General features: G+C 51.2%; 1 protein-coding gene across 9 annotated transcripts in view; it reads left to right on the forward strand.

The window, feature by feature from the left end:
- Window positions 1-20,580, forward strand: part of PAX2 (paired box 2) — a gene marked incomplete at both ends in the record, with an annotated part of 79,267 nt that extends 58,687 nt beyond the window's left edge. For 4 of the 9 annotated variants that reach the window (XM_081104959.1, XM_081104960.1, XM_081104952.1 and 1 more), the window contains 4 exons: window positions 1,378-1,504; window positions 17,638-17,739; window positions 19,920-20,006; window positions 20,440-20,516. In XM_081104959.1, the coding sequence (XP_080961085.1) occupies window positions 1,378-1,504; window positions 17,638-17,739; window positions 19,920-20,006; window positions 20,440-20,516 (393 nt within the window). Of the gene's footprint in view, window positions 1-1,377; window positions 1,505-17,637; window positions 17,740-19,919; window positions 20,007-20,439 lie in introns of all 9 variants that reach the window. The other 5 variants (XM_081104956.1, XM_081104957.1, XM_081104958.1 and 2 more) reach the window with 3 other exon arrangements.
- Window positions 20,581-23,970: the final 3,390 nt, after the last annotated feature.

Genomic DNA, 23,970 nt, shown 5'->3' on the forward strand with positions numbered 1-23,970 from the left:
ACATGCACACACACACAGCACACGCGCACACACGCACACACACACACACGCCAGCACATAAGCACACGTGTACCAGCGCAGCCCCACGGGCTCCACACAGCACAGTTCCGCTCTAGGACTCCAACAGCTCACAGCCACTCGCCTTTCTCCCCGCCCGTCCTTTTATCCCATAAGCTGTTTGTCTTCATAAAACAAAAATCAAAAGTCTTTTTAAGGTGCCCTGAGCCATAAACCAACAAAGGAGGAGCCGGCCGAGGCAGGAGCCTCGGTGCACCCTCCCCGAGTCCCCGGCTGTATTACAATGAATAACCTTTATTTACTTTCATTAGACTATTAAACACCAGCACAGTCATTTTTCCCCCTGAAACTCGGAGCAGGGCCCATAAAGCAAATCCGAAGCCTAATTGAGTTCATTTTAATTTCTCTCCGATCACAGCGAATTACTCTGGTGATAAATCAGGGGGCAGCTTCACCCCCAGTAGAAGGCCTAATTTGCAGCTAATTACAAAACTGATTTCTACAGGAAGATCAATACGAGAAGGAATTGGAAATGACGAGGCAATCCCGTCCAGCCAGGGAGGGGAGGGGGTCCTCTGGGGGGGGGGCCAGGAAGCGGAAGGGAAAAAAACGGACCCGAAAGAGCAGAAAATCAGTTTTAATTTAACGTAATATTAATCAGAGCAACTTTTCCTGCTTTGTGCAGGCTCCTGGCCTGCCCAGCTCTGGGGTCTGGCTTGGCGGTGGCTGCAATAAAAAGGCAATTACCCGAGTGTTTCGGGCAGGACACCCTTTCAGAGTCAATGACTGGCCCCCTCCCACCCTTCTGTTAGCCATGTGGACTCTCCCCCTCCCCAATTTCATACCCCAGTGCACAGGCAGAGAGCGAGGGGCCCATGGGGCTGTCTTTGTTTGTTTTTTAAAAAGGGGGCGCCAGCACCCGAGCAGCCAGCCCAGCAGTGCCAGGCTGGAGGCCCCACTAGGCCCTTCTGCCATCATGTCATGGTCCACCCCTCCTCCCCAAGGCTCCCCACCCCAGGGGGACCTTAAAACACCCCTTGCCTCTCAGCAGGGGGTCCTCAGTGCTATACTCCACCCTTGGGGCTTCCTAGGAAGAGCTGCTACAACAATATTGAGGGTGCTGGGATAACGACCGATAATGTATAGGCTGACCTCAGCTTCCCAGTCAGGTCTGCATCCACCCATACAAACTCTCCATCATCCTCCAGCCCGCCCCGCCCATCCTCCCTCCCTCTCCCTGGCCATCTCCTTCCACCCCATCTGGGAGGGCTCCCCGGTCCTCCTCCCCATCTGCACACTGAGCTCTTCCTCCGAGTGTGTGCATCAATAGAGAGCTGTCGCTTTTCTCTCTCCTCCCAGGGGAACGAGTACTCCCTCCCAGCCCTGACCCCTGGGCTTGATGAAGTCAAGTCGAGTCTATCTGCATCCACCAACCCCGAGCTGGGCAGCAACGTGTCAGGCACGCAGACATACCCCGTTGTGACCGGTAAGAGGGCTTCCAGGAGGGTGGGAGCACGGCTTTCAGTGGGAGCTCCTCAGCTCATGCCGTCTGGGGCCCAGGGGGACAAGAAGGCCTCCTGCCATATCTGCAGAGAGAGTGAGGCTCCCAAATCCAGGTGCTTCCCGATTGGATGTGTGCAGATGTGCGGATAAGAAACTGTGGGTAGGGTCTCTGTGTGCTTCCCCCCGGAAAGGGGGTCATTGCTGGCTCTTTCTGCCAACCCTCTTTCCTCTCTCTTTGCCTTTATTCTTGCCTCCACCGAGGTGCCCAGCATTATAAGCCTCTAACTAGGATTTACGCAGGAGAAGGCAGAGAGTAAATAGGCCAGGCTGGCAGGAGGGAGCATCAGTGCCCAGGGTCCAGCCTCCATGCTCTTAGGTCCCCAGGGCTGTTGGGAACCTGTTTGCCTCTCCCACTGGGCAGCCTGGGTGGCTGTGGCTTAGGACATGGCATCCAGCTCTCTGGTTATAGAAAAGCACAATTATCCCAGTGCTTTCCCGGCTTCCCAGAGAAATCACAGAGACCAAGGCTTGATCCAAGGCCAGAGAGGTGGGGCCTGTCCCACAGGCCATGCAGGGTCACATAATCTGGGTGCTCCCACGGACTAGGGTCAGCAGAGGCAGCTGGAGCGAAAGAAGGCGGGGATGTGGCGCGGTGAGGGCCAGCCGATGAACGCTAGACCTCAGAGCTGTCGGCTGCGGAAGGCGCCTGGCACTGCAGAAGGGTTTCCAGGCCAGGGAAGTGCCCAAGTGGGAGAGACACACATTGAGGTGTTATTAAAATTCACCTAATTATTCTGGAGCCACTAAAGGCAATGTGCCGTTTGTTCCTTGGGAGACAGAATGATTGAGAAGGGTCTCGGTGGGGATTGGGAGACACTGAGGCGTTACCTGCTGAGCCGAGGCGAGTGGAGGCGGCCTGGGGACCTGGCAGCAGGGTGGCAAGCGTCCAGCGTCACAGCCAGTGGCAAGACCAGGAGCAGGCCTGGCCCCGCTCGCTGTAAGACAGGGCCCTGGTTCTGACTTGGAGGTGATCTGAGTATGGCTCAGGCCTGAGATGGGCAGCAGGTGTCCACCCAGCCACCACCTGGGAGGCTGGGAGAGCCCTGTTGTTTGGTTTCCCTCAAGCGGTGTCCTGGTGCAACGTTTCCAGCCTGGACAGTGTTGAGCTCTGTGGCTAGACAATCAGAGGTTGAGTTCCGGAAGTGTCAGAGAACTGTTAGATCAGGCTTTTGAAAGTGACAGTCTTAGCTGGATCAGGACACAGCCTATTATCAACTGACACTTGGCATGAGCTCTCCGTAGCTCAACTTGGAAGCTCTTTGAGCTGCTGGGTATTGTGACCCTCGGCAGGGAGATGGCCCAGGCCAGCCCACCTTTTTCCTGATCTGCTGAGAGTTACAGTGTCACTTCCCATTGGGGCCACCCTAGGTAACTGGTGAAACAGAGCCCAGAAGACTTTTCTCTAATCCCAGCTGTGCTCCCCTGGGCTCAGGGCCACAGTCCTGAAGGCAGGTGTTTCCTGGGCTGGAGAGATGGAACTTGGGGGCAGGGCTCCTGCTGCAGGAAAACTTGGGGCTAGTGGAGAAAAGTCCCTCCACCTTGAGCCTCCCCGGCCTGCCTCCCCCCCACCCCCCACCCCCCCATTGCCCTGGAACAGTCCCAGCCCAGCCTGGGAACATCTCCGGCTGATCCATCTGGATCCAAGTGTGAGAAAAGTTCATTTCAGACCCAGCTTGACATTCCCAGGTGGCAAGTTAGCACTAACATCTCAATCTGTATGCGACATTTCAATCAAGCGAGGAGTAACAAAAGCAGAACCATTAACATTCGGAGCTGTTCACCAGTGGTAATGACGGGGAAACTCGCTCAGAAACTGGAAATTACCAAAAAGAGAGAAGTGTGTGGAGATGTGGGGGAGGGGAAGTAGAAGGGGATGGGGGCAGGGAATGATTTTTCTACACTTAGGCCAAGATCCAGTGTTTGGATGAATGGTGCCATTACCCGAGAAAGGGCTCCTCATTCTTAAAATGTTTTTGCTGGCAATTAAACGGCTGCAGTTATTGATCTTCGTTGATTTTATGTCCTCCTAATTTGCATAATCTATTAAAGATGAATGATTCATGATGTGTTTATTATGGGGACAAACAGAATTTGCTGAAGGTACTGTCAAGGTGAGAAACAGGGCAGTGCCCAGAGATTTCATGGGCCATCTCAGGAGTGGGTCCAGCAGATCGGCCTTCAGGCCAGGACTTTGTGGGGAGCAGTGAGCAGTGATGCCAGGAGAGCAGACACACAGTTCTCTAGAAAGATGTGGGCATCTGGGAGAACCAGGCTCCAAGCATGGCTGGGATCTGGGAGAGGCTGTGATGTATTTGTAGAAATTCCTTCCCAAGATTCTTGAAAAGCTGACTTTGTTGGTGAATATGAAGGGCTTTGGTGGAGGAAGAAAAGGGAGGCCCTTTCAGGTAGGTGTCTGGCCAGGTGTGTGCTCAGTGTGAGCGGGCGGGGGGCATCCTGTGCCTACAGCCTGGCTTAGGCGTACCAGTTCAAGGAGCCCTCTTCATTCCCCACGTCTCAGGCGCCCAGCTCATCTTCCCTGGGGACAGGCAGCTGAAGCTGCAGCCTCCGGGGATGAGTCCTGAGGAAGCCAGCCCGGAATGCCCTAGCCTGACGTGAGGAGCCGACCTTATTGATATTCCTGCCACCTCCTGGCACTGGAAGCTGATTTCAAACTTCACCAGCCACTTGATACAGCTGTTCCACAAGGTCAGGAATGAGAGGAGAGAGGAGCGTGGCCTATTGTGTGGAGGGGAGAGTGGGGCCCAGTGGGCCAGGACACAGCTAATCACATTGCAGGCAAGGGCGGCTGCCAGAGGCCGGGGCTCGGCCCGATAGCCTCCCCTCCCCACCTTCCACCATGGAACCAAGGAGAGAGACCGATTTTTCTGGGTAGTGTTTGCAAGTTCTGCCGAGATTTTAATTTCACTGCATCACAACTCAGCAAGCTGCCAAGTCAAGCTGGTTATTTAAATTTATCACCCACTTTCCCTTCCGCCGCTGGGCTGCTCTAGCTCAGCGGCACCTCTTCTCTCCAGCCCACTGCTCTAGGCTGCTGATCTGGAACGGAGCCGAGTCGCTCCTAAGTGATAAGAAAAAAGGGACCAGCTAGGTTGGGGGCACTCTGGCCCCAGGCTTCCTCAGGTTGGCTGGCTGTGGCTGGTACCGTCTTCTAACTTCTTATTCTTCCAAAGGACCCCACAGGGAGCCGCCATCAACCCCTCAGTGGTCCCAGGGGCCTCGGGATCAGGGCCTCTTCAGTGAGGACTCTGGCTCCAGCTGTGAATTAGTGCCTTCATTCCTTCAAGTCTCTCATCACTGGTAGAAAGAGCCCCTCTTCCCTATGCCCTTCTCACCTTGAACCCTCCCTTCCTGTGCCTGGTCAGGTCTGCAGCCACAGAGGAACATGAAGGGACACTGGCATTAATGTTGATCTGGGAGAAGATGAGTACTAGTTTCAGGATTCCCAGAGTCCCTTGGAGATGCTTCTGAGCATTTAGAGAGTCGCTTGGCCTGGGGAAAGTCCACCCCGAAGGTGGAGCTGAATGGAATGAGATGGTGCTGGAGAGCGTTAGGGCTGTGCAGAGCCTCTGCCTGCTCACTCTAGAACAGTGATGGCGAACCTATGACACGCGAACTCATTTTTTTGGTTGATTTTTCTTTGTTAAATGGCATTTAAATATATAAAATAAATATCAAAAATATAAGTCTTTGTTTTACTACGGTTGCAAATATCAAAAAAATTCTATATGTGACACGGCACCAGAGTTAAGTTAGGGTTTTTCAAAATGCTGACACGCCGAGCTCAAAAGGCTCGCCATCACTGCTCTAGAAGCTGAGGAATACACCGGTCTCCCGAGCTATTGCACTGAGCGGCCGTCACTGGCCTGTAGTGTGCATCACTGTCACGCACTGGGAAAGCTTCATGCAAATGTAGTTCTCACCACTTCATCTTAGTCCCAGAGAGGTAATGGAGGAGTGAGACTTGAGTTCCAGAAGCAAGGAAGGTGAAACTCACCAAAACGCAGCTGGGTAAAATATAACAAGAATTGTTTACACATGACCAAACCTCACTCTCTGCTACCAGAAATAGAGGGAAACTCAAAGCCAGAGCAGTATGTGAGAACCTGTTGGTATCATACTGGAGGCTGGGGTTGAACAAGGGCAAACTTTTTCTGCAGAGACATTCCCCAACCCAGGGCACCTGGGACTCCCACAGGGAAAAAAAATCCACCAGTAAAGATGAGCTCACTATAAAAAATTACACACCTCATATCAACACACACTATCAGGAGGAAAGTTCACAGAAGCGATAATTAGGACAATTAATACCCCCTAGCACTGGAGAGCATAGCCCAGTGATGGCGAACCTTTTGAGCTCGGCGTGTCAGCATTTTGAAAAACCCGAACTTAACTCTGGTGCCGTGTCACATATAGAAATTTTTGGATATTTGCAACCATAGTAAAACAAAGACTTATATTTTTGATATTTATTTTATATACCTAAATGCTATTTAACAAAGAAAAATCAACCAAAAAAATGAGTTCACGTGTCACCTCTGACACGCATGTCATAGGTTCGCCATCACTGGCATAGATCAATGCAAAGCAACTATACGTTAAGCATATTTAATATTCTAAAAAAGATAAGAGAAATATAGTTTTGTGAATATCACAGATTTGGATCCTACTTCCCCTTCCCCACCACTGCTCAGCAAATTGTGAGATATGGAGATAATAAAGGATTAAAAAAAATGAAGATCACACCTATAGCTTATTGTTTTGGAAAGGGATGAACCTCAACTAGCCTTTCAAGTAAAGTCTGTCCCCTGCTTAGCAGCCAAGCTTCCAGACAGCGAAGTCTCAGCAGAGAATCTTCTATTTTCTTGGGGAAAATGTCTGAACATTGGAAATAATGCCAAGGGCAGTGCATTCCTCCCCAGTGGTATGGGAGCCTTCTTAGCTTCCCCACGCTGGTGGGAAGAAGGTAGTTTTATTCAAGTGCTTGGAAGAGACTTCTCTGGATGCCTAGAGAGAGACTGCAGCTCTGAAGGAATCCATAGCTAAGAACCAGGAGGTGATGTAGTTGCTGCCCGAAGCAGGGAGAGGGAGATGCTGGTTTGAGCAGAGGTGGAGAGCCCAGTCAGGCAAAGTTCAAAGAAAAGCAAGGGCTGGGCCCCAGGGCCTGGAAGCCTGGGAGAGCAGTGTGAGCTCAGCTTCTGAGAAAGGGTTGCGAACCCTCAGAAGCTCAGACTCCGTGCCCACATCTGGGGTGGTCAGCAAAGTGGCCTTTTAGCAGACAGAAGTGTGGACCCTGGGAAACTCTCCTCCTACTCAGGGAGTTCAGGAACGGCCTCTTTCCTGTAGTTAGCAACCCCCTTCCAATGTGACTGCATTTCCCTCCATAAAACAAACAGCTCAGCCCTTGGCCAGCCCCTCAGGGGAGGAGAGGGCAATAAAGGCTGAGAAATGTTTTTGGAGGAGGCTGGGAGTCTCCTAGTCTTGTCTATCAGCCCAAAGCCCGATTAGCAAGAGGAATTTAGAGCACAGACATCAGGGTTCCTCTCCAACCTTGAGAGGAGACTAGGGCAACACCAACATGCGGCAAGTCAGAGAGCCCTTTCCTGTGGAGGCAGAACCAAGCCAGAGGGTTTCTCCTCAGCACCCTCAGGCCCTGGACCCTTCATTTAAACTGAAAAGGCCCAGTGGAAAGTAGCTAGCTTCCTCCAAACATCTTTGAGGCCTCCAGCCACATCCCCAAGGACCTCCAGCCACCAGACCTCATCTCTGATTTAATTATGGGGGCATTTCCATAGCAATGAGACATTGACAGATAATGCAGGTGCCCTGGGCCTGCAGCCTAGGGAGTCATTGGATCAGGGCTCTTTTTCTTCCTCCTTTATCTCATGCACCTCTAGAGGGAAAGAATGTTGAAAATAAGAGGCATTAATCTACTCTAGGAAGGGAGAGTCAGGTAAATTGGAGCAGTACAAAACCTGTACCACCCCTGTCTCCAGCTCCAATCCCATGCCCAGTGCCTGTGCCCACCGGCCTTCCTATTCAGCTGCCTTTCCCAGGAGGGTGCCTTGGGCAGAAGCACAAGGGGCTGCTAATGGAGCTGCAGAGGGGAGGAGAGTCATAGGGAGGTATGAAGGGCTCCCAGGCATCTCAGCACAGATGTAATTCTATGGTGTTCTAAGCTGAGTTCAAATTTGGCCCATTACTTTGGGCCTCTCTTCTTGACTCTTCGGTTCATCTTTCCCCTCCATCCATGAGACCCAAGGGCTGACCATGCCAAATGGACTGTGCTTGGTCCTCCATAGCATAGTTTCACCAATTCATTTAGAGATCAGGGAGAGGGGCCAGTTTAAATTTGATTCAAACTATTTTCAAGAAATCATTGATCTTTTTTTCAAGTGCATATAGTAGCCAACTCAGGCCAACAAAGGATTACCTAGTAGAAAATGCTGGGCACTGCTTTCATGATTCGTTAGATTATAGGGAGTGTTTAGGCTGCTGCAGATGTTTAGAGATGCTTGAGGTGTCCCAAAGGAGAGTTCTCCAAAGGGGGAATCTCCCAGCACTAAGCTTGTTTACTCCATTATTTGGCACTTCCTATGAAGAAAAGGTTGGCTAAGTAAAAGTCAAGTCAATCAACCCAACCTTTTCTAAATGACCAGAAAGCCTAAATAGTGGTTTTCCAATGAATATTACCGGTATGCATGGGAACCAAAGTTCTTAGCAATGTCCTGGTGCCTCAAAGCCACCTAGGCAAGACCTGAAAGCTTGTTTCCCTCAAAGAGCCAGCTAACCCCCAAGGTGATGGGAAGACCCCTCCTCCCCCACTGTCTCCCCAGGGTGATCAGAATCCTTCCTTCCCCCACATTAGCTGTAGCCTCAGGACAAACACATTTCAACCTGAGCTTTGGGAGGCAAGCCCTGCCACTATTGTTGCTTCTGAGAGGGCTTTGCTCGCCTTCAGACTGGAATCCTCCCCTCTCCTCCCAGGTGGTGGCTGGGCTGGCAGGCGGGAGGGAGGAAATCCCGGGCAGGCTCAGAGAGCAGCCTAATGCTCCAGCAGCTTAAGTGGCCGTTTTCCTTGGGATTAGGGTTTCACTTACACAGAGCGCCTGAAAAACGCTGCGCTTTCGGAAGGATTAGAGCTGACAATTCAGTGCTCTCAGAGAACAAAATAAAGCCAGAGAGGAACTGGCAGAGCTGGAGTATCGGGAGACTGTGCAAACAGGCTTAACCTCTGCCCACCCAGCACGAGGGTGTCTCTTGCTCTGAGCCCATCAGTGAGCCTGGGCCCCAGCCTTCTAGAAAGCAAGCGCCTGCCCAGCTCCAGTCTTCATTGGCGATTTGCTAATGGAGCCAGAGAAGGCAGTGTGGGGAGTGAAATGAGAGGGCTGGGATGTCTTCCCAACTCTGAGCCTCAGTTCCTTCTGTAAAATGAGGGCGTTAGACTAGAAGGTAACCAAGTTCCCTATCAGCCCTCGGAAAATGTGACTCTCCCAATACTCCCTAGCCTTATACTAGGGTGCTGAGGCTGCAGGTCCATCCATAGTCCAGCTGAGTTAGAAGCAAGCGTCCTCTTGTGGGGTCCTGGGCCAGCAGACTACCATGGCCCAGATGAAGGCCATGTGCTGTGAGGAGAAGGGGTGTGAACCGCATGCCTGGTTGGTCCAGCCCATTGGCTGTGAAGGGGAAGCCCTCACTGAGTCAATACAGATCTGGGCAGCATCCCTGCCTAGGATACACCAGGGACTAAATTAAGGTCGAACTGTCTGTGGGAAGCAAGATCAGCTAGGAGAGCAGCCACTCTGAGCTGCAGGCACAGCCCCCTCTGCTGGAACCCAGAAAAGACAAGTCTCTGGATGAGGAGCTGGGGAGCCAAGACTGGCTGGGGCTGGGGAACCTCACACCGGTGGAAGGACTTGAAAACCTGGGAAATAAGAAACAAAATGAAATATTCTTTAAAAAACTCTTTCCCTCCCCTTTTATTTTATTTTTTAAATATATTATTGATTTCAGAGAGGAAGGGAGAGGGAGAGAGATAGCAACATCAAGGATGAGAGAGAATCATTGATTGGCTGCCTCCTGCACACCCCTACTAGGGATCGAGTCCCCAACCAGAGCATATACCCTAACCAGGAATCGAACCATGACCTCTTGGTTCATAGGTTGACACTCAACCACTGAGCCACAGCGGCCTGGCATTCCCTCTCCTTTTAAAGCATCTTTTACAGACTTAAAGTTTGTTACGTTAGTGCATTATGTAATTTGGATTGGTCATGTGATCATAACTGGTATAGTAAATGTAAGTATATGGTATATTTAGGCAGCAATTACCAATCTAATAACTGTGTATTCTTGGAAGCAGTATAAATGCTTGTGTCCAATGCAGCCACAGACTACCAACCTTGAAGCAATCTAATGTCTTCGTTTTCACTACCTTATGAGGAGCAGGCAAACTTGAGGATAGGTTAGTAAAACAAGAGTCATGCTTTCTGGCCTTAGGGTCCTCCATAGTGTCAAGTGGAGAGCAAAAGTGCTCATTTTCAGAGAAAGATGCTGAGGAAAAGCATCTCTAAACTCATCGAATATAACTTTTGCTGCATAAATCTATGTCTAATAAGTCTTGCTGTCTGAGCCATCACTGAGCCGAAGCATCCCTCTGCTTTGGCAGCTTCCTCTTTATCATTTCCTTGGTCTTCTAAATGCTGACATTTTTTTTTACTTGAGAGAAGCTTCTCTGCTTCTTCACGTGTTATTTTGCTGTTCTTTGTATGATGTTGTTTATCAGTACAGTTCAAGTGGCTTCAAACAAATCAGTGCCTTTCCTACACCAAAGAATAGAGGTTCTTTTGGTCTTTTATAAATACTGATTATTAATCTTTGGGTCATGAATACTTTTGAGACTATGCTAAAAGCCATCTAGATATTATTTATATAGAAACATTTAATGTATGACTATACGGGACTCCCCAAAGCACGTCACTGGAGTCCTACAGGATCAGTGAATCCTTGTTGTGGAAAATGGAAGAACCTGAAACATGCAAGAAACAATAAGTGACAAGATGTTCTGTTATAGGAAGAATTTGCTCAGCATAATCTCAGGTTAATTACCTGGACCAAATAGCTACTAGTATGTATTTCCAGGGTCTACAATATTTGAGACTGTCATTCTAGAACAGGGGTGGGCAAACTTTTGACTCGAGGGCCACAATGGGTTCTTAAACTGGACCGGAGGGCCGGAACAAAAGCATGGATGGAGTGTTTGTGTGAACTAATATAAATTCAAAGTAAACATCATTACATAAAAGGGTACGGTCTTTTTTTTTCAATAGTTTTATTCATTTCAAACGGGCTTCCGGCCCGCGGGCCGTAGTTTGCCCACGGCTGTTCTAGAATCACCCAAGTATACTGTTTGTTCTGTAGTCCAGGTTCTGCCATGTACTAGCTGTGAAATCTTGAACATAACACTTAGCGCCTCCGAGTTTCCATTTCTCGTCTATAAAATGGTGATTAAAAACAGATCAACATCATAGGTCAGTGGTTCTCAACCTTCCTAATGCCGCAACCCTTTAATACAGTTCCTCATGTTGTGGTGACCCCCAATTTCATTGTTACAAATTGAACATAATTAAAGCATAGTGATTAATCACAAAAACAATATGTAATTACATATGTGTTTTCTGATGGTCTTAGGCGACCCCTGTGAAAGGGTCGTTCGACCCCCAAAGGGGCCGCGACCCACAGGTTGAGAACCGCTGTCATAGGTTGATATGAGCATTAAATGAGATAATACACAGAAAATATTTAGGACAGTGCCTAGCATATAGTAGGTGCTCAATGAATGCTGGCTAGCCTAGGTACAAGAAGAAACACAAGTCTGCCCTGAATCTTAGATGAAATAGCATAAGTTATCTCTTGACTGAAATTTTCCAATTTCTTAACGGTCTTTCATTTTGCTTTTCTCTGTACTTGTAAGAGCAACTTCACTTAGATTCTCTCCAAAACAGTTGATTCGATCTGGCCCATTTGGTAGGGAATGCCTGACAAAAGTGCACTGTCTGATTCGGATGCAGTGATTGCTGTAGAAATTGGCTTTAGAATCTTCAGGGACTTCTGCAGTTGAACTGAGAAGGCATCCTCATCAAGTACAGTGCTTCTAACACTTCTGGGTACTTTAAGAGACTCAACTACTACTGTTTCTTGAAGAGCCTCTTTGTTTTTTAGAAAACTCTCAAAGGAGATTAATACTCCACCCCACGGAGCTTTACTACAGACTTTCAGTGTCAGTATTTTATTCTTTGTGTCCTCCTTTTCCTTGTCTCATCTTAACGATGGCCGTGGCAATATGAGATTTTGCTGGTTGGATGGCTTCTTTTCCTTTCCTTTGGCTCTTTTGGGAGTACCTGGCTTCATGTCACCTTTACAAGGTAGTGTGGTACAGACGTGGCTTCACACTTTGGCTCTGTCATATACTAGCTCTGGAGCCAGAGGAAAGTCATTCTGGCTCTGTATGCCTCCATTTTCTCAACTTTAAAACAAGCAAGTTAGACTGATCATCTCAAAGGCTCTTCCATCTTTAAAACTATAATCTTAGGAAGCAAGTCTCCAACATGAAATGTCCATCCCCTTGTAATATGTGGCATTTTATCCATTTGTGATTCTTGGTGCTGTTTTTATGTTACTGGCATTGTCAGTGAGCAAAGCAAATGCTTTACTGCTTCCTATCTCCTGTTGGATGGCACATATTTTATAACTGATGTATTTTGCTGTGTAGCTGGGGTTTTTTTCTCTCTTTCTAAGCTTTTGCTTGTTTAAGGAGGTGGCTGTGCTGTCTTACAGTTTTAGAGTTTGTCTCCACTCCCATTTGTCCATCTGTCTGTAGTAACACAAGACCCAGCGCTCTGTCGATTCTTCCTTGCACTGATTCCATTACCCATTCATATTCTCTCACTAAAAGAGGCTTGCTCAAAGAATGCTGCTGGGCAAATGGTATGACAGTCTTCGTAATTTGAAAACTTCCTGCAGTATGTGTTTTCCATTATTGACAATGGTGTTCTGGGAGAATATATGGCTCCGGCAAGAGTTTGGTCAATGTTTTCCTGCTCTTCAGGTGTCACCTGTGTACTAATGAAGCCATAGAGAGTGCTTTGTATGCAGTAGCTTGCACCTTTGTTGGCTTAGGCGTCCTGAACGGGCACCTCTTTGTGGTGATACTGATGTTCCAGAATCTGGAGCAGCAGCAGCACAGCTGTATGCTGACCATCCGGAAGCGTGCATGTTTTACCTCATCATGGGTTTCTTCTCGCACATTCTAAAATGTCTGATAACCACCAAGCTATCTGTATCTATGAGTTGATTTTTGTTTTGTTTGTTCACTTGTTTCTTCTTTTGTTTTATAGTCTACATACGAGTGAGGTCATACAATTTTTGCCCTTTTTTGCCTGACTTACTTCACTTAGCATAATACCCCTGAGGCCCAGCCATGTTGTCACAAATGACAATATTTCATCTTTTTGTATGGCTGAGTAGTATTCCATGGTATATATACCACATCTTTTTTATCCCTTCATCAGTCAATGAACACTTGGGTTGTTTCCATATCTTATAAATAATGCTGCAATGAGCATAGAAGCACATATATCTTTTTGAATAGGTGTTTTTGTGTTCTTCAAATAAATAAAGATATTGAATGATAATATTGTACACCTGAAACTTAGATAATGTTATAAACCAATATTACTTAAATTTTTTTAAAGTTCATTTTAAGAAAAAAAAAATAAAGTGACAACTTGACTATTAAAAAAAAGTCTGGCCCTAGCCAATTTAGCTCAGTGGATAGAGCATTGGCCTGCGGACCAAAGGGTCCTGGGTTTGATTTCAGCCAAGGGCTCCTCCCTGGCCTGGGCCCTGGTTGGTGCTCATGCAGGAGGCAACCAATCAATGTGTTTCTTCCACACTGATGTTTCTCTCTGTCTTTCCCTCTCTCTCCCACTCTCCCTAAATATCAATGGAAAAATATCCTCAGGTGAGGATTAACAATAACAAAAAAAAGTCTGAATAGCACTCTATAGATTCTGTGTTTAAAGTAGAATTCAGAAATGTCTCTTTCAGACAACAGTTCTGTGGGTGACCTTCAGCATGCCAAAGTGTCTATATGTTGAAAGTTGGCAAAAGAAAAAGCCAGTGGAAATAAAAGTTGGCAAGAAAAAAATCCAGTGGAAATAAACAAAAAACCCTGGAGGTGTACCTCCAGGTTAGCTGGAAACACCTTTCCAGTCATCCAGCCTCTGAGGCTAAGGACGGGATTGTGTGACAAAAACATATTACAAGGAGTTCATGTGTGACAGGTTGTGGAAACCATGCAGCTGAAAATCAGAATTCAGATGCATTTAAATTCCTGCTTATTAAGAAAGAAACCTACTTCTTTTCCTAGCTGCTTTGTATACATTACGATCACAAGACCAAGAGGAATTGGGTTTCTAAATCTTTTACATTCTCTTTAACTTTCCTCTGTCTTGGTCCTTTTTTCTTTTTCTTTTTTAATATGTTTTTATTTATTTCAGAGAGGAAGAGAGAGAGAGAGAGAGAGAGAGAGAGAGAGAGAGAGAGAGAGAGACATCAATGATGAGAGAGAATCATTGATCAGCTGTCTCCTGCACACCCCCTACTGGGGATCAAGCCCATAACCCGGGTATATGTCCTTGACCAGAATCGAACCTGGAACCTGATCAGTCCAAAGGCTGATGCTCTACCCACTGAGCCAAATCAACTAGGGCTGTCTTGGTCTGTTTTTGACCAATATATGTCATATTATTAATCTCTCTAGGAATTGATAGCTATGGCTGTCATTGTCCATTTCAGGTCCACTTCTCTGAGAGGTGGTCAGAAGGAGTAGACCATTTATTGACAATAGAAGTCAATGAAAGAAAACACACAACAAAGCAAACAGATTCTTTCTGCTATCTCTCTGGGAGTCTAAAGCAATCTCTTGTTTAATAGTTCCACTCTGTTTATTCTTGAGTTTTACAGTGTAAGAAATTGGCTATAATAGATAGGTTAGAGAAAAATTATTCTATTGCATGAGAAAGCTGGGTCACAATATTTGAGTCCCTTACTGTTAATCTTTCGTTAACCTGTAAACACTCATAATCCACTGTTCAAACTATTTTTTAGAGAAAAGGGCAGATTCAAACATTTACATTTGTCCCAGCCTTTACCTCTTCAAAGGAGACCAACAAATATGAAACAATTAAAAAACAATATAGCCCCCCTCTATTGTTTGTGTTGGCTATAAATGCATAGAATGATAGAAAATTAACAAGTATTTATTGAGCACCTACCATTTCTCAGCTGTGCAAGAAAGCGCAGAAGACAGGACCCTCAGTTTGATTATGATCTGCTTGAAGAAGCAAGCCATGATATGAAACAACAGGGCTGGTATAATATGAAATGTAATGACATGCTCATCCATGGAGCACAGACGCTACAGAAGTTTAGGAGAGATAAACTCTGAAGGGTAGAATAGTAGGGGTTTGAGCTGGAAGGAGAAGGAAGCTATGAGTAAGAAGATGAAAATGATATGGCAAAAGCACAGAAGTTTCACAGCAACACGCCAGTGAAAACAGTCAAACTAAACCAGGAGGGGTGCAAATCAGAGCTGAGGAAGCTGGCTGGGAGGAGCACCTGGACGCTGTGAAAGCCTGGCAGAGTTTAGATTCAAACTGTAGTCTACACAGAATCAATGATGGTTTTTACAAGGGAAGTGTTGAGAGCAATGTTTTATGAGGACAAGCCAAGCATCCACACTTGGGAGAGAGACCTGAGAGGGAAGAATGTAGAGGCGGGGAATATAAGCAAGAAAATGGTTGTGGCAAACCAAGGGCAGGTCTTAGGAGCTGAGCTATGGAGGTGTTGGAGGAAATGGAGAAGGGACAGATGTCACAAACATTGCTAAGCGGAACTGGGCACACTTGGTGACTGACTTCATATGGAGGGGGAGGGAAAAGGCCATGTCAAGAAAGACTCCAATATTTTTGGTCTCGTGGTCTTCAAGTAAGTTGATGGTAGAACTGATAATGGAGACAGTGAATCAGCTTTTATTCCTGTCAAGTGTAAGGTGACAGTGGGACAGCTAATGAAAATGTTCAGCAGGAAGCTAGAAATACAGAAATTTGAACTGTATCTCTGTAGTCTGAGGGTAGGAAAGGTGAATCACTCAGATATGTTAAGGTGGGGATGAGGAAACTCAGAAAAGTAGGAGGAGAGGTCAGTTTCAAGGTGAGAGTGGCAAGGAGAGAGAGAGAGAGAGAGAGAAAGAGAGAGAGAGAGAGAGAGAGAGAGAGAGAGAGAGAGAGAGAGAGACTGACTTTGGAATAGACATTAGGAGGATGAGGATTAGTGAAAGTGAACTGGGCCAGATATGCATAGTTCCATAACTTCCTCCAGCCACACCTTGCTTTCCCAGGGTTGGACAGAGACACTGGAGTGGGAGAGTGGCATTGGATGAAGAGGAGGATAAAGGGAATTTGGAGAGGATGAAAGGGACCCAGGAGAGCAGAAAGTAGTGTCTAGGGCAGTGATGGCGAACCTATGACATGCGTGTCAGAGGTGACAAGCGAACTCATTTTTTTGGTTGATTTTTCTTTGTTAAATGGCATTTAAGTATATAAAATAAATATCAAAAATATAAGTCTTTGTTTTACTATGGTTGCAAATATCCAAAAATTTCTATATGTGACATGGCACCAGAGTTAAGTTAGCGTTTTTCAAAATGCTGACACGCCGAGCTCAAAAGGTTCGCCATCACTGGTCTAGGGCATGAAAGTGTGGGAGAAGAAAGAGGGCAATTTTTGTTGTTGTTAATCCTCACCTGAGGATATTTTTTTCCATTGGTTTTTAGAGAGTGGAAGGGTGAGAGACAGAGAGAGAAAAACATCAATGCAAGAGAGACACATCGGTTGGTTGCTTCCTACACGCACCCTGAAAGGGGCCAGAGATTGAGCCTGAAACCAAGGTACTTGCCCTTGACCAGAATCAGACCAGTGACCCTTCAGTCGTGGGCTGACACTCTCACCACTGAGCCAAACCGGCCTGAGCATGCGGGCAAATTATTATGATTAGCAATTGGAGCATACTAAAATGCAAAGGGAGAAAAATGCAAAGGGAGGTGGTGACCTCTTCATGGTGGTAAAGGGGACAGGCAGGCAGGGAGGCCACTCACTCAGGTGCAGGTGTGTTGAGGAGGAGATGTCTGTGGACCATGGGTATTTCCCTAATGTTGACTTGATGTGCCTTCCCATTAAGGAAAGCCCTGCCTCCCACTCTCCAGGCTTTAGCTAATAGAGGACTCTCGGGACAGATGTCATCAGCTGGGGGGGAGGGGATGAAGATTTTGGAACTTGATCTGATCCACTTGCACTGTTGGCTCAAAAGCTTCTGATTCACTTCGGAGATGGTTTTCTGTCATTTAAATGCCATAAACTCTAAGAACAGAGTGGCTCACTGGCTGGCCCCCTGCTCTCCACACCGGCCAGGCCCAGCGCCTGCAGCATCTCTTGGAGAGGAAAAGAGAGACCCATTATCCCATGTGGGTGGTGGGGGGTATCTTCCAAACCTGAAGGAAAGGTAGGGTGTTGGGGAGGAGAGAGATGAGCAAGATCATAGAGATCCATTTGGTTACTGGAGAGACCACAGCTGAAGACCTGGCTGGGAAGGGAGAGTACAGCCCGGTCATTCTCCCGCCCTTCTCCATCTGGGTTTGGGCTCCAAAGAGACACAAGCAAAGGCAAACATGTACACATACATGCACAGAGAAAGAGCTACACAGAGTGGAGGTGCATACACAGCTGATCATAGGACAGACATTTAGGTCACGAGCTCATGCACTTGTAAAGGCACACCCGGATCTGCTCATCACATGCATCTCTGTCGACACACAGCTCTTTCTTCTCCAAGGGCTCTCTTCCCATGGAGTGCCCTGGTGTGCGTAGAGGCAGGCCCCTCTCTGCCAGGCCTCATGCCTTCCCCTTTGTGTTTTTCCAGGTCGTGACATGGCGAGCACCACTCTGCCTGGTTACCCCCCTCACGTGCCCCCCACTGGCCAGGGAAGCTACCCCACCTCCACCCTGGCAGGAATGGTGCCTGGTAGGTGACAATGCTGTAGTGCCTAATTTATGTGGGGGTAACTAAATTGTGGGTGAGCTGCTGAGTGGTCTTTAGGCTGAGGCTGGGGGTGGGAAGAGATCCAACATCCCCTCCCCCCAAAACACTGCTATTCTACCCCTCACTCTCCCTAGAGCTGCAGTTGGTCCCTCATCCTCTTTCATAAGCAACCTAGGGAAGGAGCTTGCAGAAGTGCCCCTTGTGTGCATCCCACTGTATGTCATGGCCCCTTCACAGGCCCACCCACTCAAGCCTGTGCCCAAGGAGCACTCAGCCTCAGCTCCACCCTCAGTGCCCCAGCCCACCCCCAGCCAGCTGACACTGCTTGGAAGAGCCTGCCCTGGTTTCCATGGAAACTTGGATCCAAGAACCATTTCCAGAGACATGTCAGTCACTCAGACAAAGCCACCCTGGTCCACACCAACCCACAGGGAAGACCAGAGTTAAGAACCTAGCCCACCCTAGAGAGAAGAGGGAACCTACCCCACCCCGAATGAAAGAGGAACAGGGGACAGGCTACGGCAGGAACCAGAGAGGCTAGCTCCAGAGAAATGAGCTAAAGCACCCCAACATGTCCTCGGAGGAACCAGGCTCTTCGCTCCTCAGAGTGCAGACCATCCCCTGGCTGGGCGCAGCTGGGTTAGGCTGTGTGAATCAGAGAGGCAGAGGTCGCCCTTAGGCTCTGGTATTGTGCTCCCCTCACCTCAGATTGCAGCCAGACTTGGAGCCAAAGAGAGTTGAAGCACCTATTTGCATAAACACCGGAAAACTCTTGGTTAATAAGGGTGAGACTCACTGGGCCTGCACCCGCTCCCATGGTTGCCTTCTTGTGTGCCCCTTCCCTGAAGCTCAGCTCTCATGGGAGGAGGGTGGGTAGAAAGGGTGACGGGCCCCCTTCCTGGACTGTCCATCCAGGGACAGCCTGGATAAGCAGAGTTGGGGGAAGGGCATGGCTAAGAGGGCATTGCTGCAGAGTGTGGTAGAAAGGGGCCGAAGAGACTTAAAGGAACTGGGTAGGAGGAGCTGAGGGGTGTGGGTGAGGAGACCCAGATGTGGGGTAGGGGGAGTAGAAGTGTTGAGAGCAAGGAGACTCTTCCAGGAAGGTCCCAGCAGTGAGCTGGTGGAGGCTGGAGAAGGTCTTGGAGCGGTGGGGTGAGGGAGGGGGGAGTCTGTAAGGAGGTGGGGATGAGGGGAGCGCAGAGAGCTCGTGGTGGCAAGGGGGGAGTCGTTAAACAGAATCTAGTGCTGATGAGGAAATTACACTTGTTTCATTAGCGATGGGGAAGGAGATAGCTCAGTTCCTCTTGGTCACAGTTGAGCTCAGAAGCTCATTATCCTGCTGCACGCATGCTTTCCCTCCTCGTCAATAAACAGGCTTTCCAGTGGCTGCATCCCCCACCCCCACCCCAGCTCCCTCTCCGAGAGGGGCCCCTTCTCCTCTACTTAACCCGCGGTTAGGGATCACTGTAAACAGTCTGGGGTCATCACACAGGAGAAAGGGCGAGGGGGAAACCCGGAGATGTGGCCTTTCTCCCGTGGAGGGAGTGAAGCAGCTTCCGACGGGCTGGGAGCCCACGGGGCCCTCCGCTCACCGCTCACCGCTCACGGCTGGGCAGGCAGTCCACCTGCTGCCCGCCACCTCCTTCCCCTGCTGCGTGCCCCACAAGTCCGGTCTCTCGGAGGGAAAGGTGGGAGGGGGGTTCCCAGCAGAACCCAAGCCCTTTGCTTGGGCACAGTGCTAAGATGCCATTTTTAGGACTTTCTGGGACAAAGTGTCCCCAGGGCCTTTCTTCGCCACCCTCCCCCGCTTCCACCCCGGGGGGCTATGGCTCCGAGAACCAGAGTCTGTGCTAAAAAGACCCTGTCCTCCCACGCAGCGGGGTAGGCGTGCCTGGACCCAGAATAAACCCTTCTCGGGTGCCAGAGACGCCCCCGCGAGGTGTCCTAGGGGAGCACCGCCCCGCAGGTCTCTCCACTCCCGTGTGCGAGGGTCGTGGGTGCTGCCGCATCCCCCCCCCACCCCCCACCGTGTACACACGCACCCAGGGCTCTCCCCACGCGGTCTCAGTGGATTGCTCCGCCTTCGCCTGGCCCACAGCCGACAACATCGGGTCCGCCTCGGTGTTGCGCGTGTCTGATCCCACTCCCCCACCCTCCCGCAGGGAGCGAGTTCTCCGGCAACCCGTACAGCCACCCCCAGTACACGGCCTACAACGAGGCTTGGAGATTCAGCAACCCCGCCTTACTAAGTGAGTACGCCACCCGGCAGCCGGCGGCTCAGCGCGCCCGCCCGCCGCCCGCCGCCCGCCCGCCGCTGCCCCACGCGCCCCACTCCAGCCACCGGACCTCCGGTGCCGGCCGGGCAGGCCCCAGTGCAGCACGGAGGCCCGGCGTCCCTGCGGACCCCGCGCCTCCCGCCCCCTTCCCCTCCTCGCCCTCCTAGTCGCTGAAAGGGCCTGGCCGCCCCAGCGTCAGCCTCCCGGCAAGGTCCGCAGTCGGGCGGCGTGGTCGCCCATGGGGTCCCCCCTCCCCCCACCCCCCAGGGAATGCGGCTCTCCCAGCCCCTCAGCCAGCCCAGGTCTTCCAGCCCCGAGCCCCGGGCGGTCTTTGCTTTGCTTTCCTCTTTTTGTTCTCCTGTTTGTCCTCTCACCCAGCCCATTCTTCTCCTGTGTTAACTTCCAGGTTCCCCTTATTATTATAGTGCCGCCCCCCGGGGTTCCGCCCCTGCCGCTGCTGCCGCTGCCTATGACCGCCACTAGTTACCGCGGGGACCACATCAAGCTCCAGGCCGACAGCTTCGGCCTCCACATCGTCCCTGTCTGACCGCCCCCCCGAGGGAGGGAGGACCTCCTCGACTCGCAGCCTCCTGGCCGCCGCCCCAGCCCCCCCCCCCGCCCCCCGCACCCAGGACGCCTGCTGCCCTTCGCGTCACCGGCCCCGGGCCGGACGGGACTAGTGGAGCCTCGGGCGGGACCCTCTGCCCGGCTGGGCCCACCGACCCCGCCCCTCTCCGCCTGCCTGGACTTCGGAGGGCACCGAGGAGGGCGCGCCCAGCTCCCCCCGGCCTCGCCCGAGCTGCCCCCGCGCCGACCAGCGGGCGGGACGCGGGACTCGGGCCGGGCCGCCGCTGGGCGCGGGGACACGTTCTGTGACACACAATCAGCGCGGACTGCAGCGCGGCCAGCCCCGGAGCCGCCCGCTTCGCCAGGAGGCCTCGCCGCAGGGCCTGGGCAAAGGAAACGAAGGACAAACTGGTTTTCTGCGGGAGGAAGAGCCTCCTGCCTAACCCTGGGGAAAAGCCCTCGCACCCGCGCCAGCCGGACTGCCCCCGCCTTCCGAGTGCGCCCCGCCCCAAAGGTGGACTGGAGTGGGGGCTGGGCTCTAGCGGGGAAGGTGGGGGTCGTCTGGTCCTTCCGAGGTTGGGACCCCAGGCACGCAGGCCCCAGCAGCCCGCACCCACCGAGCCGACTCCACCAGAGCCCCAGCCCCCCAGGGCCCAGGCACCCCCTACTAGTGAGGAGACTCAGCCCCACCTTGCCCCTACCTCAGCGTCTCTGCCTCTGTGACACCCCCCGCCCCGTCTTCCCTCCTGCCCGTCCTTTTCCCGACCCACGGTGCCCTGCATCGCTGCTCCCTGCCTCACCTCCCCTCGGAGGCTCTCCAGTGCGTCCCTCCCCCGACACAGACTCTGGATCTGCCGTCGGCAGGAGCAGGGTCTGAGCTGCGACGAGGTGGAAGCGGGGGCTGCCCACCCACCCCCAGCTCCTCCTCCGGCAGGAACTGAACAGAACCGCAAAAAGTCTACATTTATTTAATACGATGATCTTTGCAGAAAGGAAGAAACGAAAGCCCAACAGGCTGCTGCTCTGTAGAAAGGCGATGTGTGTCGTGCGAAGGCGAACCCCAGTGTACATAACCCCGCCCCGCTCCCCCCCGCCCCGCCCCGCCCGGTAGAGTCCCCGCCGCCCGCCCGCCCGCCCGCCCGCCCTGCCTGTAGATACGCCCCGCGCTCTGTGCTGTGAGAGTCGCCGCTCGCTGGGGGGTGGGGGGAGGGGACACAGCTACACGCCCACTGAAGCACAGCACGTCCTGGGGGAGGGGGGCATTTTTTATGTTACAAAAAAAAAAAAATTACGAAAGAAAAGAAATCTCTATGCAAAACGACGAACATGGTCCTGTGGACTCCTCTCGCCTCTGTTTTGTTGGCTGTTTCTCTGTAACTCCATGTCCTCATTCGCTCATCTTTCCCCTGCGCATCGCTCCCCTCTCTCCATCTCTTTCTCCGCAGTCCGTTTCTCTCCGTCTTTGTCTGTCTCTGTCCCCCCTCGGCCTCTCCTCCGCCCAGCCCCGGCCGCCAGGCCCGTGCAGCTAACTCAGCGGTGGCGGCTCCACTGCCGGCCTCGTCCCCTCGAGGCTGCTGCGCCCCGCGCGCCCTGCGCCGCCGGCGGCCGCCCCGTAGTTGCGCTCTCGGTAGCGGCGATGCGCCCTGCATGTCTCCTCACCCGTGGATCGTGACGACTCGAAATAACAGAAACAAAGTCAATAAAAGTGAAAATAAATAAATAAAAATTCTTAAACAAATACGAAAGGCTTGGCGTCCTCGCCCAGATCTCTCTCCCCTTCGAGCCTTTTTTTATTTAAAAAGGAAAACGAGTAAAGAGAATAGTTTAAGGGAACAACCGGCGCCTAGCCAGGCTCCAGGGGCCTGAGCGGGGCGGCAAGGGAACCGAGGTTCGAACTCCGAGGCTCAACCCATTCCAGTCCTGGGGGGGCACCAGCGCCACGACCCAGCCGAACCCTCGAACCCTCGAGAGACAGCCCCCCCCATAGCTCTGGTCTCCTTGGCCACTTGAAGCGCGTCGGGTCGTTTTGATTCTTTTCTTTTTCTTTCTTTTTTTATTGTGCACATGAGAAATAAATAATAAATAATAATAATAAATAAATAATAATAAAATTTTGTATGTCACTCCCCATGGCTCCAGGTTTGTCTCTCCCTGTCTCTCGGACAGGCCTCCCCTCCCGCTGGTGGATCCCAGATAACCCCCTCAGTGACCCTCCCAGCCACGCTCCCACTGCCACCCCTTTCCCAGGACCCTCGTGGCAGCAGCTGAAAGCAGGCGAAGGCCCAGACCAGCTGGCCCTTCCGTAGTCACCCGCCCTTGGGACAAGGAGCTTTCCAAACGTAAGAATCACTTCGGGGTACACATCTATAGCAGGCCGATGGTCGCCCTGCCTCTCCACCCGCTCCCAGATTTAGGGGTCAGAGGCCCTTTCCCCGCGGGAGGAGAGTGGGGATGGCTGCTGTCCTGCCTCCTTTCTCCAATCCTCCGCGCAGCCGCAATTTCATCCCGCAAGTGTGCACTGAGGCCGCGGGGGCCGCAGACGCTGGCCACAAGTTTCCGTGCGACACTTAGCTCCGCGGAGGCTCGGGTAGAACCTGCCAGCTCGCGGGACCTCGCGCGCCCCGTGTCTTGTGGCTCCCAGGCCCTCGCCAGCAGCAATTAGGATTGGTGTGGTCTGGTTGTGTCCCTAGAGGAGTCTGTGGGTCCGTAGGTGCTTCTGTTTCTGTTGGACTGGATGGGTCTAGATGTCCCTAGGTGGGCCGGGCGGGAGAACTGTTTGCTTTTTCAGGCATTCTCACTGCTCTTGTGCGGAGGGGCGGGGATCTGTGCCCATCCTGTGTCTGTTCCCATTTGGGGGAAGGATGGGCGACTGTCCAGGATTGCCCAGGCAGCAGCTGAAGTACTTGGAAGGGTCTTCTCTCGATCCCTTCAACAACCCCTCAACTCCAGCCCCGCCTACAGGCTGCAGCCTTCACCTGATCTCACCCGTGGAGACTTTTCGTTTTCTGCCCCTGGGATACCTTTCCAACTCAGCTCTTCGCTGGGCCTCCTCCCTCCTGGAAGGCTCTTGATGCTCTGAGCTTCCAGGGCATCCTCTTGGCTGGGAGCAGTGTGTCCCAGACACCTCCTTCCCTCCAGGACCCCAGAGGCCTTTCCTTCCCCAAGCCCATTTGCCTAGCTTCGCCCCCTCTGACACTTCAGGAGGATGCGCAGGATCCCCAACAAATCAGCAAGCCCCTAAATTAATCTCCTTCTTCCTCCCTCTCCCCTGTGGCCCCTCCCAATTCCCCACCTCAGCAAATGACAATCCCACCTTCTGACCTTGCTTGGTACTGCCCCTCTTGACTGTCATTTTCCTGGGTGATCTTCA

Source organism: Myotis nattereri (genome assembly GCF_964212035.1).
Source record: "Myotis nattereri genome assembly, chromosome: 13".
In the NCBI taxonomy this organism is placed as follows: Eukaryota; Metazoa; Chordata; class Mammalia; order Chiroptera; family Vespertilionidae; genus Myotis; species Myotis nattereri.